The sequence below is a fragment of the Schistocerca gregaria genome, chromosome 6, assembly GCF_023897955.1.
Source record: "Schistocerca gregaria isolate iqSchGreg1 chromosome 6, iqSchGreg1.2, whole genome shotgun sequence".
Classification (NCBI taxonomy): Eukaryota; Metazoa; Arthropoda; class Insecta; order Orthoptera; family Acrididae; genus Schistocerca; species Schistocerca gregaria.
The window spans coordinates 488,755,019-488,775,160 of record NC_064925.1 but is presented as its reverse complement, the minus strand read 5'-3'; the positions used below and the strand labels follow the sequence as shown (position 1 = coordinate 488,775,160).

General features: G+C 44.5%; 1 protein-coding gene across 1 annotated transcript in view; it reads right to left on the bottom strand.

Annotated features, from left to right (window-relative positions):
• Window positions 1–20,142, bottom strand: part of LOC126278507 (dipeptidase 1-like) — a 439,923-nt gene that overhangs the window by 276,030 nt on the left and 143,751 nt on the right. The window contains exon 2 of the mRNA XM_049978668.1: window positions 2,153–2,324. Within this exon, the coding sequence (XP_049834625.1) occupies window positions 2,153–2,324 (172 nt within the window). The remainder of the gene's footprint in view (window positions 1–2,152; window positions 2,325–20,142) is intronic.

Genomic DNA, 20,142 nt, shown 5'->3' with positions numbered 1-20,142 from the left:
AGAGCCATGCGAATTTGTGAATTTAATTATGCCTGCAGAAGAGAATGAGCTTTACACGTCACTGAATGTTGGATAAACAAAAAGATCTGCCACAGACTGTAAAAACGTGAACCGGGGAAAGACCTGTCATTTGCTACGTCGGATACGGAGTGTCGTTGAAAGCTCGTGTGGTGCCCTTTAAATCTACGCTGCAGCCGCGAGGGCTTAACTTTGCTGGCCACAAGCCGACTCTGTCAGAAGCAGAGAGAACACGGCGTTCGTCTGGGGAGGCAATTTTTGTGTTTACTCGCTGGCGCCCACCTGTTGCCGAGGGACGCGGCTGGGGGCAGAGGGCCGCGGCGCTTAACTGCCGCCCAAACCGCCAGTTTCCAGCACTTCACTTCATGTTTAGATATATAAGCGTTCACTACCTCCAATTTTATTTCGCTTCGTCCTAAACAGCTCTGAGCATTATTCACAGTGTGCGGCTTTAAACTGGGAAACGAAGTCGACATTTTTAGTGCCTTCCGTGACGTTCGGTTCCATGACGTTCACTTCTTCGTTGCAATTCTTTGCATGTGGGACCGAAGCCATCAAATTTATTGAAGTGAGTCATATTTATTACACGGCTACGTTTTACTGAACAAACTTAAAGCTTCATGACTGGCCAGTTTTGGTGCCATTTTCAAGTGCAACGATCTCTTGTACTTTCGGGTAGGTGCACTTGACGATGACCGTGACGTCGACATTGGACAGTCTGAAGGTAAATTTAACGTCCAATTAAATGCAGCATTGCAGAAAGAAGAATTTGTAATTCAACAGTTTCATGATTTGTTACATACATATTATGTAATTCAAGCCAAATACTAAATTCATTAGATCATTCCTCTGGTGGCAACACAAAGTTCGTGTTTTACTGTGGTACCAAAGCGGAATTTTCAACCCGGGGCAATATGATGCTCGTGTCTTAAGAACGAAACCGGTATTAGTGATTAAATTGTGGATGACCTTGGCTGTTATGAATGTTAATAAAACATGCTTATATTAAGGGAATTTTCATTCACAGAGCGGGCTTTTCACATTCACACAGTTCAATACTGTTCTATCCTGATTAAATTGAGCTTAAATTACATAAGGCAGTGAAGCAATTTCGAAGTCTCGGTGCTACGAAAATTGTCAGTCGATCTCCTGAAAACATTTTTAATAATTATTAACTTTCGGTGATCGCATGGGGAAGACCGGAGATCTGCTGGTAAGACCGTGTTAGCCCATTTATTGAAAGTAATGAACTTGATATCTTGAGCGTACAAAACGGCAGGTTCGTTCAGTGTAAATCAGACGTTCCCCACTGATCCCGTGCAACACAGCGTAGTAAGCAGACACTGTCAATAATAATCAGTTAAATAATACGCGAACACACTTACTTTAGTTTATGTATTAAATTCCTTCTCATACAGAATCTCATCAAGATGACGACTAGCTCAACAATACATACATATACATCTTCGTTCTTTCACGACTAATCCGCAAGATCTCCTTCATTCTTTGATAAGGGAAAACATAGATATTAGAGAGGCTATTCCATGGAGTAAATGGACGCTCCAAGGAACAATAGGGATTGAAATTACTTTGTATTGATAATCATCGTATATTAAAGTTTAGGAATCGGTAAGATAAGAAGAGATATTTCGAGATATGTACAGAGTTATATAATTTATAAAATTTTTGAAAATATCTCGGAGAGACCGCTGCAAGAGACATTACACAGTGTTTGTAGTTAATGCCTTCGTGACGCCGAGGAACACGGGATAACGAGAGCACCTTTGTCCTCGGCTTTCTGGGCTTCATGAACGGTGCGAGACGAATTTCGCAAGATGCCAAACTGGGAAACTCTTGTTAATATTTATAGAAGATTATTTCGTTCTCCTAAAACTTCATAATGCGACTAGATGCAGCGCAGCAGAGCAGACAAGAGAGCTTGCTACAATGATGATAATGAGCGTATGGCATTGGCGTCCCGGTGACCCCTCGCGGGGTTGTTCGACCGCCGCTCCCCAAGTTCTTTAACGCCACTACGGCGACTTGCGAGTGAATGAGGATGAAAGGATGATGAAATACACACAACATCCAGTCATCTCGAGGGGCAGCTCGCTGCAGCAGTGCCGGAACTCACCCGTCGATGAGCGGCGACGACTTGAGCAGCGCGGCCACCTGTGGGGGGACGGGCCGACCCGCCAGCGACTCGTAGGTCGAGTAGTCGTCCTGCAGCGCGATGGGCAGCGCGATCACCAGGATGATCACCAGCAGGCCCACCACCGTGGCCGCCATCACGCACGGCTTGCTCGCTGCCGGAACACAAAGCACGCATCCAGTCAGCAACGCAACAGTACTGTCCAGTTCACAAAAAAAAGTTAGTGCTAATGCAAAATGCAGACAGTTATTTCAGCTTGAAGCGCATATGACTTGTGGAAATCAGGAATGAAAGGGTGCAGCTCCAATCTTTGATAATAATCTGGATCTGATTATTATTGAGGGGATAAGTTCTGTTTCCATCCTACTGGGTACTTTATTTGAATCAACAAAATTGAAAATAATGGTATTGTCGATGCTACTGCTTGGACAATAAAATATTTAATTGATGATTCATTTATCATTATATTCTTATTTCTTGTTAGAAGCGGAATAAATCAAAGTTGATATCAAGTCCCATTGAAACCCAAAATCAGGAATTTGATGAAATGGACAGCATCGTTCCTATCATTAATGTTGATAGGAAGAGAAGTTTTGTAGAGTTGTTGGTCATTAAAAAGGAGAGGACTGATACCTCTATAAATGCCTGTAGATGGGCAACGGCAAAGAAGGCGTTTCTGAAGAAGAGAAATTTGTTAATATCGAGTATAGACTTGCCAGGAAATCGTTTCTGAAAGTATTTGTATGGACTGTAGCCATGTATGGAAGTAAAACATGGACGATAAATAGTTTGGACAAGAAGAGAATAGAAGCTTTTGAAATGTGGTGCTACAGAAGAATGCTGAAGATTAGATGGGTAGATCACATAACTAATGAGGAGGTATTGAATAGAATTGCGGAGAAGAGGAGTTTGTGGCACAACTTGACAAGAAGAAGAGACCGGTTGGTAGGACGTGTTCTGAGGCATCAAGCGATCACAAATTTAGCATTGGAGGGCAGTGTGGAGGGAGACCAAGGGATGAATACAGTAAGCAGACTCAAAGGATGTAGGTTGCAGTAGGTACTGTGAGATAAAGAGGCTTGCACAGGATAGAGTGGCATGGAGAGTTGCATCAAACCAGTCTCAGGACTGAAGACAACAACAACAATGCAAAATCAAAACAGAATGAGGGTGTGGGAGAAGAATGTGGGGGGGAGAGGGGGGGTGAGGGGGGAGAGGGGGGGGGAGAGGGGGGGGGAGAGTGAGTGAGTGAGTGAGTGAGTGAGTGAAGGAAAGAGTAGTGTGTAGTACCTGGGGTACAACTACACAATTCAGTGAAGCTAAGATAACTCCTTTATGCTGATTACCTTGCACTGATATTTTTTTCCCGAAAGGGTCTTACTATAAAGAAATTTATGAGCTAAATATAATATGAAAACATTTTCTAGTAATCTATGGTAATGGCATCTTGTGGAAAATATTCAGTGAGCGCTTATACAGTCACTAATGAAAAACAATGAAACAGGTACAATATTGTCAATCTTCAGGTTTTTACGGTGCAAAGACTGTTCCATTTGGTTTCGGGTGTGCAGCCGCAAGGGTTCTAATATTTCAGCCGTATAACGTTCAGCTATCTTCAGAGTGAGCCACAAGACTGCCGCACCAGTGCTCGCTCTGTCCCTTTATACTCGTGTACCGCGGAACTGCCCATGCGGCCACAGGAGCAAGAGGGCCAGAGACGTTGGTCGTCGGCAGAGACGTGCACAAGAAGACGAAGAAACCTTTAAATCGATGGCCTTCCTGCCGTATGTGCGTAGCCTCTCATTAAAAATAGGACGGATTCTCAGCAGACACGAAGTAAAAGTGATTTTTTGTCCTCAACCCAAGACATCTGCACTCGTGGGCTCCGTCAAAGATGATTTGCTGCTCCGAAAATCTGGAGTTTACAAAATTCCATGTGAATGTGGCCTTTCTTACACTGGACAAACAACTCGTACTGTCCAAGAAAGATGTACACCCAAGGTACACACGACGTTTACAACCTAACAAGTCAGCAGTGGCAGAGCACTGTATTGGCACGGGTCACAGTATGTTGTAAGAAAATGTCGAAATTTTGGCAACTACATGATCTTTTTGGGACTCGATAGTCAAGAAAGCAACTGAAATTCGCTTGACGTTGAATAAATAGACGGTGGTTTCAACCTTGATAAATTTTGCAATCCAGCACTTGCTGTAATAAACTCACAAAGGCGCTGTCACAGTACAGCTCACAATGATACATCGACATGCCAACACAGCTCGACTGCGGAGTCAGAGATATAACTCGCGCATTGTGCCTGTCTCTGCCTCATGGACTGTGCGGAGGTTCGAGTCCTCCCTCGGGCGTGTGCGTGTGCGTCCTGGGACTGATGACCTTAGCAGTTAAGTCCGATAAGATTTCAGACACATTTGAACATTTTTGAACACATCTCTGCCGCCGACCAACGTTTCTGGCGCACTTGCATCTGTGGCCACATGCGTAGTTACGCGGTACACGAGTACAAAGGGACGAAGCGAGCACTGGAGCGGCAGTCTTGCGGCTCACTCTGAAGGTGGTTGAACGGCCGAAATATTAGAAGAAGGTGAGTTCTAGCGGCTGCACACCCGAATGGAATAGGTATAATATTGTAATTATGTTTGATGTAAAATATCTTAAGACTACGAGGAATATATTAAGGTTAAGGTGAATAGATTTGGAAGTATCAGTGGAACAATTAATACAAATCTAAAGCATAAAACACGTAAGGAAACGTGGTTGAAATTTTATCAGTCATTTGCATTGCCAATTCTTTTATTTGGAAGTGAATGTTCGTATTGAATGAAAGACAAGGTAAGTAAATATAAGAATCCTGTCTATGAGATTTGTTAGGGTGGTGAAGTGATGAAGAATGAGTAAAATACGAAATGAAGATATTCGTAAGGAGGTGAAAATTCGAAATGTGAAGGAAAAGCTGAACGAAAACAAAATGAAATGGAAAAATAACATCTACAAAGAATCGATGCAGAGAGACTACCCGGTCAGATGAACTTTAAACCGAAAGAGAGAAGAGATGTTGGCAGACGATGAAAAAGATGGGAATGTAAAAAGCCACAACTGGCGTAATGCGAAAAGTGCAGAAGAAGAAATTTCTTAGACCTTAGATGAGGTGTAAACCCAGATGATGTGGCACTTATTTTAATTTTTCCGCTCATTGTAGCACCTATGGGGAGAAAAACAAAAGCGTAATTTCAGAGCAATATGCAAGGAGTGACAGCGGACAGCGAAATCTGAAAATAATTTTAACTGAAATCTGGTTAAGTGTCTATAAAAATACTTGAGAAGCAGCATGATTGATGTAGTTGAATAATTACTGTCATCTCATTATTACTGACGCTGATAAGGAACCCCCTGAGTGCGAAGCGGCAAAAGGTCAATGATCTTTACGTATTCTAATTCCCATGTTTGTGTAACAGTGATGGAGGTCAGAGGTCTAAAGTGTTAGCGCAAGCAGACGATCTGGACATGTGTCCTTCATGGAAATGTAATATTTTAACGATTATATAATTTTTGGAACTGGATGTCACGGACGATTATATATATATTTTTAACTGGATATCACATTATTAAGGTAAAATTTGCTAAATAGATTGTTTGCTCTGCAACAAAATCTTTCCTTTGCTAACCACATGCCTATTTGTAGTTAGAGCCAACAGTAGTCAGAATCTTCAATTTAGCTGGCTGTATTGGTACTTGCTATATCGGTGTACTTCGTGTAATGAATATTTTCTGTGAGGTAAGTGTCTTATGAAATGTACATGTTATTGTTACGATTCCTTCTAATTCAGGGCCATTATTTTGTGTTAATTATTTGAGCAGTCGGATTGCGTATCTTTGCATACTGTGGGTCATAAATGAATAGAATAACTTTGAGCAGTATTTGTCAGGGAAAATTCTGTAGGTCAGTGTTGAAATGATAAAAATATAGCAAAGTGACAGTACGTTCAGTTTCACTCAGTATTTTCAGAATTAAATGTAGAAGTTTCACCTTCCCAGTTATTTAAGCTTAAGTAAAAATATAATACAGAAGTTCCACTATTGGGGTATCCGTATATTGCTCCACACTTGGCCAGTTATCAGCGTTGCTGTTGCTTCTCTCTACAACTATGGAGTATATGGAAAGTGAGCAACTGGAGAGATATATCTGGTGTTGGACCGCGGCTTACTCTGCCCCCATATTCACGTTTGGGCTCTACTGTAGCAAGCGATGTACTGGGGAATTTCAGTGTTTTCTTTTATCCTTTCTTCTTGTCATTATTTTCCTTGTTTTAGAACAATTTCTTTTCCTGTGGTCTGACCAATTTATTTCGATCTTCTTCGGTTTTGATGCCTGTCCAACTGACATCTGTTTGCGTTGTTCGAAAGTAAAAGGAGGCAACAAAAGCGACAATGAGTAACCGAGTCAGACATGAAGGCGTTCTGAGACAGTATAATGGGACTGGTTGCCTTGTTCTAGTCTTGGTCTGACAAGCATTTTCACTAGTCACGAGAGAGTCATTACATTCCCGATTGAGAATTTCTTAAAGGTACTTCTTTAATGTCATTTCATGGCATTCATTGTATCTTCATTGATTTCATCCCCCCACACTAATTTCATTTCAGGATATTTTATCGATTTCCGTGTTTCGATGCTGGAAATTACCAGAAGTGTTTGGTTACTCGTGGCTGGAAGAGCGCAAGGCGTGTACTTCCTGCCCGACCGCCCGGCCTTGACTGATATTCTTACGAAGCGGTACTTGTCGGACCGGTTCTCTGTGAAAGAAGGCTTCCGCCATCGCAACTGCTGTGCTCTGTTTTCAGGCGCTTCTCCACTCAGATTCTTCCGCGTATGTCGTCTCTTCGCTATTATTCCTACCTGGTGAAGGACTCACTTATCAGCAGAGCGTGCAACGCTCAAGAATTGGCCAAAATGAGGTTCTGTAATATGCTACTTCGCAGATGAAATACATTTCCTCAACAACAACACACCAGTAACACCATAAACAACAAGGAGCAATTAACTATAGAACGATTTAATAGCCGTCAAAAAGATTCCCTTGAATAAAAAAGGTCCCCTTGTGTAGATGTGAAGCTAGACAGAAAATAAACACAGAATTAAAAAATCGTAATGAAAACAGTTCGTGCACAAAATCTTGCACCGGCAACACTTTTGCTGCTATGGACGGCTATAGAGGCAGCATGGTTCAGTATTTCTGCAGGGAACTTTCGACGACTGGTTACTGCACTACGCAGGGAAAAAGGAGGTCAGACACGATAATAAGAGGTATCGCCTCCGTATACTACGAAGTGGACTGTGGGAAAACAGGAATAGAAGATAACAGAAGCATTTGAGATGTGGTGCTACAGACGAATGTTGAAAATTAGGTTGACTGTTAAGCTAAGGAATGAGGAGGTTCTCCGGAGAATCGGAGATGAAAGAAATATACGGAAAACACTGTAAAGAAGTAGGGGCAGAATGATAAGGCATTCGTTAGGACACTAGGGAATGACCTGCATGGTACTAAATGGAGCTGTGGAAGGTAGAAACTGTAAACAAAGAGAGAGGTTGGGATACATCCAGACAATACTTTAGGACGTAGGTAGCAAGTTCTACACGGAGATGAAAAGGTGGGCCAAGAGAGGGATTCGTGGCGGGCCGCATCAAATCAGTCAGAAGACTCATGACTAAGAAAAAAATTATTAACTTAAGTTACCGCTACTGGAGAAATGCCCTATCTATTGCAAAATTATCTTTCTGTGTAAGCTTCAAGTTTACCTAACACTACGAGTGCTGGCAGTAATACGAGGGTAACCCCAAAACTAATGTCTCCAATTTTTTTATAAGTACATAGACCTGTTTATTTCTACAATGGTTTACATCAATTTACACCTTGAACATTTAGATATTTGGCCGGTCAGGGTGTCCGAAGGGTTTTAGGCGCTTCAGTCTGGAACCGCGAGACCGCTACGGTCGCAGGTTCGAATCCTGCCTCGGGCGTGGATGTGTGTGATGTCCTTGGGTTAGTTAGGTTTAAGTGGTTCTAAGTTCTAGGGGACTGATGACCTCAGAAGTTAAGTCCCATAGTGCTCAGAGCCATTTGTACCATTTACATATTTTTCGACATAATTACCACTTCTGTCGATGCATTTTTGTAGACGCTGTGGCAGTTTTTGTATGCCCATGTCATACCACGTCGCCGCCATGCTGTTCAGAAAGTTATGAACCTCTTCTTTCACCTCGTCGTCGGAGCTCAATCGCTTTCCATTCTTGACGTCCATGCACGACTCACCATACACTTCCGTCAATTGGCGATACATTTCAATCGGTGCTGTGCCCTTTGCGTTCACAACCGAATAACTGCGCGCAATTCGCACTTGGCGGTAACATCCAACGGGAGCTCCATTCTCAACGGTTGCCAAACCAAGACTGAGCACCTCAGCACGGCGTGCGCATGTTTACACACAGGCGTGAAGCACTCTTCGTAACAGTGTGACTAACTGCCACACAGAGTTCTGTACTTATAAAAAATAGGAGACCTTAATTTTGGGATTACCCTCGTAAGAAGACAGTAATATGTAAATCATATGTAGCTGCTTAATAAAATGAATTACAGTAACTTGTTATTTTGTTCAAATAAAACAGTGCGTGTTGTGGGAAATACTACCCAGTCACCTTACTCTAACTTCTAATTTATTACCGCTACACAAGAGTAGTAGATCGGCCCGTGCGAAGCCGGGTTTTGTCGCTAGTGTTAAAATAAATAAAAATTGGGAAAAGTAAACTTAATTTTGAGTTCAAGCTATTACTCTCTGCTTCCCTTTGTGAAGAAGTACTGTTAGTGAAACTACAGTACAATACTGTTTAACTTGCACTCTTATTTCGGCATTTTTTTCTGATTCCATAACGTGATCAGTCAGCTTCGTGTTAAAGCTAACGCTCAATTACTGGAACGTTGTATACGTCCCTTAAACTTCGAATTACCGAGTCAGCTGTAATTTATTATGAGTTTTGTGCAGTCAAATTTTACTTAGTGATTTACGAATCATCATTTTCCACGGACTAGTAAAGAAGAGCTGATCGGTTGCGAACTAGACTTGAGAGCATGAAAAAAAGGATTCAAACGGCTCTGAGCACTATGGGATTCAACTTCTGAGGTCATTAGTCCCCTAGAACTAGTTAAACCTAAATAACCTAAGGACATCACACACATCCATGCCCGAGGCAGGATTCGAACCTGCGACCGTAGAGGTCTCACGGTTCCAGACTGCAGCGCCTCGAACCGCACGGCCACATCTGCCGGCAAAAGACTGTTTGAACTCCAATAAACGGTAATATCTATCTGAGGTATTGCCTGGGTAGGGAAGTAGGTCCTACTTATGTATTAGTTACGTTAAATAAAACTAAGATATTCAATTGTGCACTACGGCCATTAAAATTGCTACACCAAGAAGAAATGCAGATAATAAACCGGTATTCATTGGACAAAGATATTATACTAGAACTGACATGCGATTACAATTTCACGCGAATTGGGTGCATAGATCCTGAGAAATCAGTAAACCTCTGGCCGTAATAACGACCTTGACACGCCTGGGCATTGAGTCAAAACATAGCTTTGATGGCGTGCACATGTACAGTTGCCCATGCATTTTCAACACGATACCACAGTTCATCAAGAGTAGTGACTGGCGTATTGTGACGAGCCAGTTGCTCGGCCACCATTGACCAGACGTTTTCAATTGGTGAGAGATCTGGAGAATGTGCTGGCCAGGGCAACAGTCGAACATTTTCTGTATCCGGAAAGGCCCGTACAGGACCTGCAACATGGGGTAGTGCATTATCCCGATGAAATTTAGGGTTTCGCAGGGATCGAATTAAGGGTAGAGCCACGGGTCGTAACACATCTGAAATGTAACGTCCACTGTTCAAAGTGCCGTTAATGCGAACAAGAGGCGACCGAAACGTGTAACCAATGGCACCCCCATACCATCACGACGGTTGATACGCCAGTATGGCGATTACGAATACACGCTTCCAATGCGCGTTCACCGCGATGTCGGCAAACACGGATGCGACCATAATTATGCTGTAAGCAGAACCTGGATTCATCTGATAAAATGATGTTTTGCCATTCGTGCACCCAGGTTCTCCGTTTAGTACACCATCGCAGGTGCTCCTCACTGTGATGCAGCGTCAAGAGCAACCGCAGCCATCGTGCCCGAGCTGATAATCCATGCTGCTGCAAACGTCCTCAAACTGTTCGTGCAGATGGTTGTCTTGCAAACGTCTCCAGCTGTTGACTCAGGGATCGAGACGTGGGTGCACGATCCGTTACAGCCATGCGGATAAGATGCCTGTCATCTCGACCGCTAGTGATACGAGGCCGTTGGGATCCAGCACGGCGATCCGTATAACCCTCCTGAACCCACCGATTCCATATTCTGCTGACAGTCATTGGATCTCGACCAACGCGAGCAGCAATGTCGCGATACGATAAACCGCAATAGCGATAGGCTACAATCAGACCTTTATCAAAGTCGTAAACGTGATGGTACGCGTTTCTCCTCCTTACACGAGGCATCACAACAACGTTTCACCAGGCAACGCCGGTCAACTGCTGTTTGTGTATGAGAAATAGGTTGGAAACTTTCCTCATGTCAGCACGTTGTAGGTGTCGCCACCGGCGCCAAGCTTGTGTGAATGCTCTGAATAGCTAATCATCTACATCTACATCTACATCTACATCCATACTCCGCAAGCCACCTGACGGTGTGTGGCGGAGGGTACCCTGAGTACCTCTATCGGTTCTCCCTTCTATTCCAGTCTCGTGTTGTACGTGGAAAGAAGGATTGTCGGTATGCTTCTGTGTGGGCTCTAATCTCTCTGATTTTATCCTCATGGTCTCTTCGCGAGATATACGTATGAGGGAGCAATATACTGCTTGACTCTTCGGTGAAGGTATGTTCTCGAAACTTTAACAAAAGCCCATACCGAGCAACTGAGCGTCTCTCCTGCATTGTCTTCCACTGGAGTTTATCTGTCATCTCCGTAACGCTTTCGCAATTACTAAATGATCCTGTAACGAAGCGCGCTGCTCTCCGTTGGATCTTCTCTATCTCTTCTATCAACCCTACCTGGTGCGGATCCCACACTGCTGAGCAGTATTCAAGCATTGGTCGAACAAGCATCTTCTTCCTGTCGGTTAAATTTCGCGTCTGTAGCACGTCATCTTAGTGTTGTAGGAATTTTAATGGACAGTAGTGTACAATGTTCATTCAAGTTTGTCACACTGTTTGTGGATCACTAATAACGGCTATCCCAGAGCTCTGTTCTAAGTCGTGGTTTGTACTGTCCGGCCGAGGCTGGCAGGACCGGCGCTTGTATTCCACTATTGTGGTGGTATCGATAGCTAGAATGCCACGGCGTAGCTGCCAGTTAAGTTGGCACTACGACAGGCAACGACGACAGCACCCTCAAGCAGGCGCTGTTCATCTCTACGAGCGCCAGTGTAGATTCAGCCTATTTGTTCAAGAGGAGACGGCCGGGACACTTCGGTTCAACTTCGCACCTCATTGCAAAGTTATGTATACCTCTTGCTAGTGAAATGGTGATTTAACTTCAGACTGCAGTACCGACGTGTTTTACCTCACCTGCTCCTACTCGCTGCCTACATTCGGCCAACATTTCAGTTTCCATTAGCAGACCCACGCGCTGCCTTCCAGGCGGGATACAAAACTTGTAGAGGCCGCTCCTGTCGTGGCGTGGTCCTCGTCAGCACACTAATGGCAGACCTCAACTCACAGCCTTCTATCCTCTAGCGTTCGAGCGTAGCGAGCGAGGTGGCGCAGTTGTTAGCAGACTGAACTCGCATGCGGGAGGACGACGGGTCAATCCCGCGTCCGGCCATCCTGATTAAGGTTTTCCGTGATTTCCCTAGATCACTCCAGGCAAATGCCGCGATGGTTCCTTTGAAAGGGCACGGCCGACTTCCTTCCCAGTCCTTCCCTAATCCGATGAGACCGATGAACTCGCTGTTTGGTCTCTTCCCCCAAAACAATCCAAAAATCTTCGTGCCGGCGCTTGTCGTTGTCATCTCTGGTCGAAGTCGACGGCCTTCGTTAACGATCAACACCACCCACGTCTGAGGCAACTTCGTCGAATTGTTTTCACCATTTCACTGTGGCTGGACAAGGCCTTTCATTTGGTCCATATACCGCCATAATCTCAAGGTGAATCTGTGTGCAGTTAATGTGTGTTACCCAGAAGAATCGTACCGTTCCGCGTACTTCAACTGCGGAGTACATTTCCAATTGCGCGCCATTTCACACGCATACAGCTCCACCTGTCGTCCGTTCAGCGGCAGAACTGTGTCTGCAGGCATCTCTAATGATGTGATCTCTCCTGACAATGCGCTACTGTTGTTGAGCAATTTCTTTAAGCTGTCGGCACACGAGACGAGTTAGCTAACACTAACGTGGTACTTTACGAGTTTTTTGACGTTAGTTCCTGCTATTTCACGTTGAGGAGCAATTTCGTCATGTGAAACATGAAACAAGTGGCCGAGCGGTTCTAGGCGCTACAGTCTGGAAACGAGTGGCCGAGCGGTTCTAGGCGCTAGAGTCTGGAACCGCGCGACCGCTACTGTCGCAGGTTCGAATCCTGCCTCGGGCATGGATGTGTGTGATGTCCTTAGGTTAGTTAGGTTTAAGTAGCTTGGTCAGTTTGTGGGGGTTGAAGGGACCAGACTGCTACGGTCATCGGTCCCTAGGTTCAAGTAGTTCTAAGTTCTAGGGGACTGATGACCTCAGAAGTTGAGTCCCATAGTGCCCAGAGCCTTTCGAACCATTTGAAATATGAAGTTAGTTTTGCGATATTTCGGCGACGTGTCACGTAAAGTAGAAGAAACAGGAAGCTATAGTTTTCAAATTATTTAAGAAAAATGTACAAAAGTGATCTTCAAACACGCTCTTCTTGAAAAATTCGAAAAGAGTGCTCTCCACTGAAAACCTATCCCAGAACGAAATTTAACTATTATATTTCCTACAAAAACGTCCTGTTTATTTTTTTCTGTGTTACTAACAGTATGCACTTAGCGAGTGAGAGAATATGAAAATCTTGTGTGTAATTTTTGAAGGCAGTGCAACCCTTTTGTATGGGGCAGGTAATCACCCTGTATGTGAAAGAACATGTCTGTTTTCAAATTTGTGAACATATTCTTTAGATCAGAAATGCATATACGTACCGACAGTAAAGAGAAATTATCCTGTTATTAATAAAAAGAAAATAAAAAAGACATTGATAATGTGACTTCAGCAAAACATGTCTGGATAAAAAGACGAAAAATTGTTTTTCTCAAGATGGATCCCATCCAGAAATAATTTTTTTTTTACATAAACATTGTAACATCGTGCATCTACATGAACGCTCCCTACGTCAGAAGCAGAACGCTTGAGGCCCGCAGTAAACAAGATGCTGTATTGTACTGGCCTTGTTCAGTAGAAGCCCATATTCGGTGGGTTTTAGGTTGTATCTTATACTCCAAGAATGTAAGCTGTTTCTAAGCACCAGCATATTGAATGTCTCGAGACATATCGTTATTGGTAGGATTTGTTGTAATAATTTGGTACCATTTACTGTAATAAAATTACGGGGAACGTATTTAATTACTATCGCATTATAACTCGTGTGTTATCAGAGTGGACCATTTTAAGGGAACATCATATTAAAGATTCATGAAAAACGTGTCGTTCTTGTTACGATTTTGAGCCGTGCACGGCTCGTGTTTATCCCATTTATTGTTTGTCATCTTCTATTGCGGTACTGCCGCCTCGCTTGCTTATTACATTTACTGGCGTTGCTAACTTCCTGCCTTACTTGCCCGTGAGCGGCAGCAGCAGTGCGTATCGATAAGTGCACTGTCGTACCATCTCTGGAGCGACCGATAGTATTTCCGGGTCGTCGAGTGTCTGGCAGTGAGTTGGAGACGGACCAGCAGTGCAGTCGGGAGGGAGCGCCGGTGAGGCGCCGACAGCCAGTGCTCGCAGACCGCTGGCGACACACATCCACTATCCGAGGGAGGAAGATTGGAGCGGGACGACCGTTGGGTGGTCGTTCGGTTGGTCGTCTCATCGGCCGACGTGTATTTGGCCCTTCACCGTTTCCGGGCACGGGCAGTCGGTCGGTTGGCGTGGAGCAGCGAGGAAGTCTCCATGGCGCGTGTCCGGCTGAGCCCGTTGGCGCGGTCCGGGTGTGAGGGGCTTTTCCCATTGCTACGAGGTCCGTGGCTCACCGATCCCGGACACGAAAGATAAGTTATCCTGTCGCTTGGTCCGTTGACTGTCGGTCGGTTGGGTTGTCGGATCGTGAATGGTTAGCCAGACTGCCTGTCTCACCTAAGCGAGCGTTAGTGTTTGAATCCCAGACCGACCCTCGAACATCTGAGCGCCCTTGGGTGTACTGCCTTTTTTTATTTGTTCTTGTTGTTTGTACTTGTATGGCTTGTAACCAAATTATTAAATTAAGGTTGTTTTGCCGTTAAGGCGTAAGATTCTTTGGGCCTTCAGCCTAAATAAAGACTGTTTTAAGATAAAGCTTGCCTTTTAAGTTACTGATTATGCTTGCATTTTAAGTTATTGGCCTTCAGCCGTTTTTAAATTAAGGTGTCTTTCAGCCACTAATTAAGTCCCACATATTAATGCTGTGTGTTAAAAAAAAAATTGGGGGCCTTGTAATGTTTGATCAAATAATAAAGTTATATGTTCGAATGTAACGGACAGTCCCTTATTTTGGCCCCTTTCCACAATTTAAACTACGTTTCCTGTCCTGCGTGTGTAGCAGGGCGTCTCAGATTTGTTACAATTAAATGTAAATTAATAACATATCAGTGATTAGAGCCTAAGAATACTGTGAGAAAAAATCCAAATCCTCTTATAATGAAGCTATAGTCCAGGGTGAATGGGTACGGGTTGGGCCACGAAGCACTAGCTGTGCCGCGGAGAGACCTCACAATTTGCGCCGTATTCCCGACTCTAACCTCCCCCACAAGGCACACACGGAGAGTAAATCAGTAGTACAGTAGATCCCGTGTACACCGACATTGGACAGTTGATGACTCATGTTCCCTAGCCGGACGAGTGTCGTTTCAAATTGTATCGAGCGTTCGGACGTGCAAGGGTACGGAGAAAACTTCATCAATCCATTGAGCCTACATGTCAGTAGCTGATAAAGGCTGTGTAATGGTGTGGGGCGAGTGCAGTTGGAGAGACATGGAACCCCCTTTATACGTCTAGATGCGACTCAGAGGTGACACGTACGTAAGCATCATGTCTGATCACCTGCATCCATTCACGTCCATTGTCCATTCCGACGGTCATAGGTAGTTCCAGCACGACAATTCGACACCCTACAGGTCCAAAATTGCTACAGAGTGTCTCCAGGAACACACTTCCGAATTTAAGCACCATCGCTGACCACCAAACTCCCCAGACATGAACACTGAGTGTATCTGGGACGTCTTGCAACGTGCTGCACAGAACAGATCTGCACCCCCTCGTACTCTTACGGATTTATGGAGAGCCCTGCAGGATTCATTGTGTTAATTCGCTCCAAGACTACTTCAGACATTGGTCGGTACTTCTGGGTGCTCACTGGGGACGTACAAGTGTACCAGTTTCTTTGCCTCTTTAGTGTTTAAAAATTTACTGATTTACTTAGGGCCGGCCGTTGTGGCCGAGCGGTTCTAGGCACTTCAGTCCGGAGCAGCCTCGGGCATGGATGTGTGTGATGTCCTTAGGTTAGTTAGGTTTAAGTAGTTCTAAGTCTAGGGGACTGATGACCTAAGATGTTCAGTATCATAGTGCTCAGAGCCATTTGAACCATTTGATTAACTTGGGTCTGGACACTGACGAAGAGGAACCTCAGACTGCAGAAGAAGAACATGTGGGTGCTTAACTGCTACCAGTAGAAACAGACAGTGAAAATGCCTAACGAATGGAGGATGTTTTAAGTTTGTTTCCATCTGCTACTGTAGCTGGTGACTAATCAGCTGCTTTTTGTGAACTCTAAAAAACCTGCTGTTTTTCTATTAAACCAAAGAAATGCATAATGTGGAAGGGAACCATGTTACAGTGCAGACATTAGGTTGGTGCAGGATTCGAGTCTCGTTGTATCTAATATTTTCTTCGCATTTTTTTTTCCAAAAGGTTATGGGACATTCTTACGAAATGAATGGAACTAATTTTTGTAATAGTTAATGATATATAAGTGCACCCTCTGTCAGGAGTGACTTATCGATTTAGTGAACTTTTATAATCAGATATATTCACTGAGCCGAACATACGATTTTCCTTTTTGTCTGATTACTTGTTCACTAATATTGAAGTTTTTTATTTATGTATACTGTAGAGAGAACTACACGGCTAGCAGGTGGACATGGGCGAAAATGTGAGTGTTAATTGAGCTAACGTAGGAATTTTACGTGAATCAATTTTCGTGACCAAACTGTATTGTTTGGTAGCCGAATCAAGCCGACCATTCCGCTGGAGAACGCTAAGAGCGCAAAACCACGCTAACTAGCTCGTCCCGTGTGCTGGCGGCACTTTCTCTCGTGACGTTGAACACCTCGTCTCGACTTACCTCCTGAAATACCTTCCAAAGCAGTGGTATGTTACACGACAGAAGATACGAGGCCATCAGCTAAAAGTGACTCTGTGCGTGATACGCCACCGCAGTGAATCCGTCGCGGGTCGCAACGAGTCGTGCTGCGGCCTTTGCCGACGTCAGGTTCGTTTCGCGGAACGCTGCGAAGTGATTGCGCCAGCGGCGGCTGAGCGCAGCGTTTTGAGCGCAGAGCGAGAGGTCCGTCCATTCTGCGGTCGCGCCGGCCGGCGCCCGTCTATCAGAAGCAGGTCCGGCCGGCGAGCCAATCCCGGTTATTGGCTGCCATCAGTACGGGACTATCGACTCGCCGCCCTGACGTCTGGTCATTAAGCTATTGACGCACGAGAGGACAGCCATTTAAATCCCGCCCCTGCCGCTGCGCAGATGTCCTCCCGTTAGCTGAATGCCCTCGCGTTCCGGGATTCATCCACTAATCTCCTGACAGAAGACCCTGCTCTGTCCTATTTGCCCGGTTGGAGGCGGCATAAATCGCAATCGCTCTGCGTTTAAAATACATATTCCTTTTTCTCGGAAAAAGGAAACAATAGCTCTTCAGTCAGTTCTAGTTGTCTGTCTCCCACCCTCTCATACACATCTCTCTCTCTCTCTCTCTCTCTCTCTCTCTCTCTCTCTCTCTCTCTCCTTTCCCTCTTTCCCCCCCTTTCGCTCTCCCCTGTCCTCCTCTATCACGCCATCCCACGGGCTCATTTCCTTTCTCTGGCAACAGCAACAGCAATAAATGTAAATGTAATCTCTTACAATCGATTTCGAACGCCAGGAAAGTAAACAAACCATTTAAAAAATTTAAAACGAAAGAGAAAAATTCGAATTTACACTATTGGCCATTAAAATTTCTACACCAAGAAGAAATGCAGATGATAGACGGGTATTCATCGGACAAATATATTATACTAGAAGTGACATGTGATTACATTTTCACGCAATTTGGGTGCATAAATCCTGAGAAAACAGTACCCACAACAACCACCTCTGACCGTAATAACGGTCTTGATGCGCCTGCGCATTGAGTCAACAGAGCTTGGATGGCGTGTACAGGTACAGCTGCCCATGCAGCTTCAACGCAATACCACAGTTAATCAAGAGTACTGAACGGCTATTGTGAAAAGCCAGTCGCTCGGCCATCATTGACCAGACGTTTTCAATTGGTGAGAGATCTGGAGAATGTGCTGACCAGGGCAGCAGTCGAACATTTTCTGTATCCAGAAAAGCCCCTACATGACCTGCAACATGCGGTCGTGCATTATCCTACTGAAATGTAGGATTTCGCAGGAATCGAATGAAGGGTAGAGCCACGGGTCGTAACACAGGTGCAATGTGACGCCCACTGTTCAAAGTGCTGTCAATGCGAACAAAGGTGACCGAGACGTGTAACCAATGGCGCCCCATACCATCACCCCATACCATCACGCCGAGTGATACGCCAGTATGGCGATGACGAATACACGCTTCCTATGTGCGTTCACCGCGATGTCGCCAAACACGGATGCGACCATCGTGATGCTGTAAACAGAACCTGGATTCATCCGGAAAAATGACGTTTTGCCATTCGTGCACCCACGTTCGTCGTTGAGTACACCATCGCAATCGCTCCTGTCTGTGAGGCAGCATCAAGGGTAACCGCAGCCATGGTATCCGAGCTGATAGTCCATGCTGCTCCAAACGTCGTCGAACTGTTGGTGCAGGTGGTTGTTGTCTTGCAAACGTCCCCATCTGTTGACTCGGGGATCGAGACGTGGCTGCACGATCTGTTACAGGCATGGGCATAAGATGCCTATCATGTCGACTGCTAGTGATACGAGGCCGTTGGGATCCAGCAGAGCGTTCCATATTACCCGCCTGAACCCTCCGATTCCATATTCTGCTAACAGTCATTGGATCTCGACCAACGCGAGCAGCAGTGTCGCGATACGATAAACCGTAATAGCGATAGGCTACAATCCGACCTTTATCAGAGTGGGAAACGTGATGGTACGCATTTCTCCTCCTTACACGAGGCATCACAACATCGTTTCACCAGGCAACGCCGGTCAACTGCTGTTTATATATGAGAAATCGGTTGTAAACTTTCCTCAAGTCAGCACGTTGTAGGTGTCGCCACCGGCGCCAAACGTGTGTGAATGGTCTGAAAATCTAATTATTTGCATATTAGAGCATTTTCTTCCTGTCGTTTAAATTTCAGTTATGTAGCACGTTATCTTCATAGTGTAACAATTTTAATGGGCAGTAGTTCGTCGGGAAGACTTTTAGCTCAGCTGGACAACAACTAATCATGCTGTAACTGATGTAATGTGCCGCGTCAAATTAGAATAAATACTGAGTAAACGGCGTTGGGCGGGTATGTATTTATTCCAGTGTTCTATTAGTCCATCTCCTCCTGTCCCCTCTCTCTGTCCATCTCTTCCTCCTCCACCATTCTCTCCCCATCACCCCCACCCCAACAGGATGATTATGTCTGGCTTGTGGGACGCTCAACTGTGCGATCATGAGCTCCCGTACAAAGTCCCTATCGTTACACAGTCCAATTTATATGCAATCCAATCTGGTCATTGTCACGAATGATGAGGATGATGAAATGACGTGGACAACGCAAACACCCAACCCCGGGCAGAGAAAATCCTGAACTCAGGACTCCATGATCCAGGGGCAGCAACGCTAACCACTAGACCATGATCTGCGGACTACCCCAACAGGATGTTGGTTTCTCTTACCCTACAGTATTTCTTTCCAGATAGTGTGCACCAAGTCTGACTCAAATCTATCCATGGGTTTAGGAGGAGCTTTTTATCCCGTGTTTTCCCCACATACACACATGTTACCTACGTTCCACAGACAGGCAGATTCAGCTGCCCCTACCTATGGTTTTTATGCAACCCACAACACGTTCAAAAACCTCGCGTGAGATTTTCATATCCCCTCACTCGTTATGCACGAACTACTACTACTACAACTAATAAAGAAAAAAATTAATAGGACCTTTTCGTAGGATATTTAATATACTTAATATTTTTTTTTCATTATGTGGGGCCACAGTCATATTTCTTTAAAGTCAGTATCGCCATTAGACTTCTTTATTTTTATTGCAAGATCATGATTTCCGCTTTAAAGTGCCATTGTGAAGTGTTTTAATGTTATACAGTGCCTAATATGGCATACTGACGTAATTAAAATATTGAATTTAAAGAAAAAGTAATCTACTTAAATTTTGTACTGGGATAAGTTTCCGGTAGAGGCCATAGTTGCCTAATTATTCAAGAAACA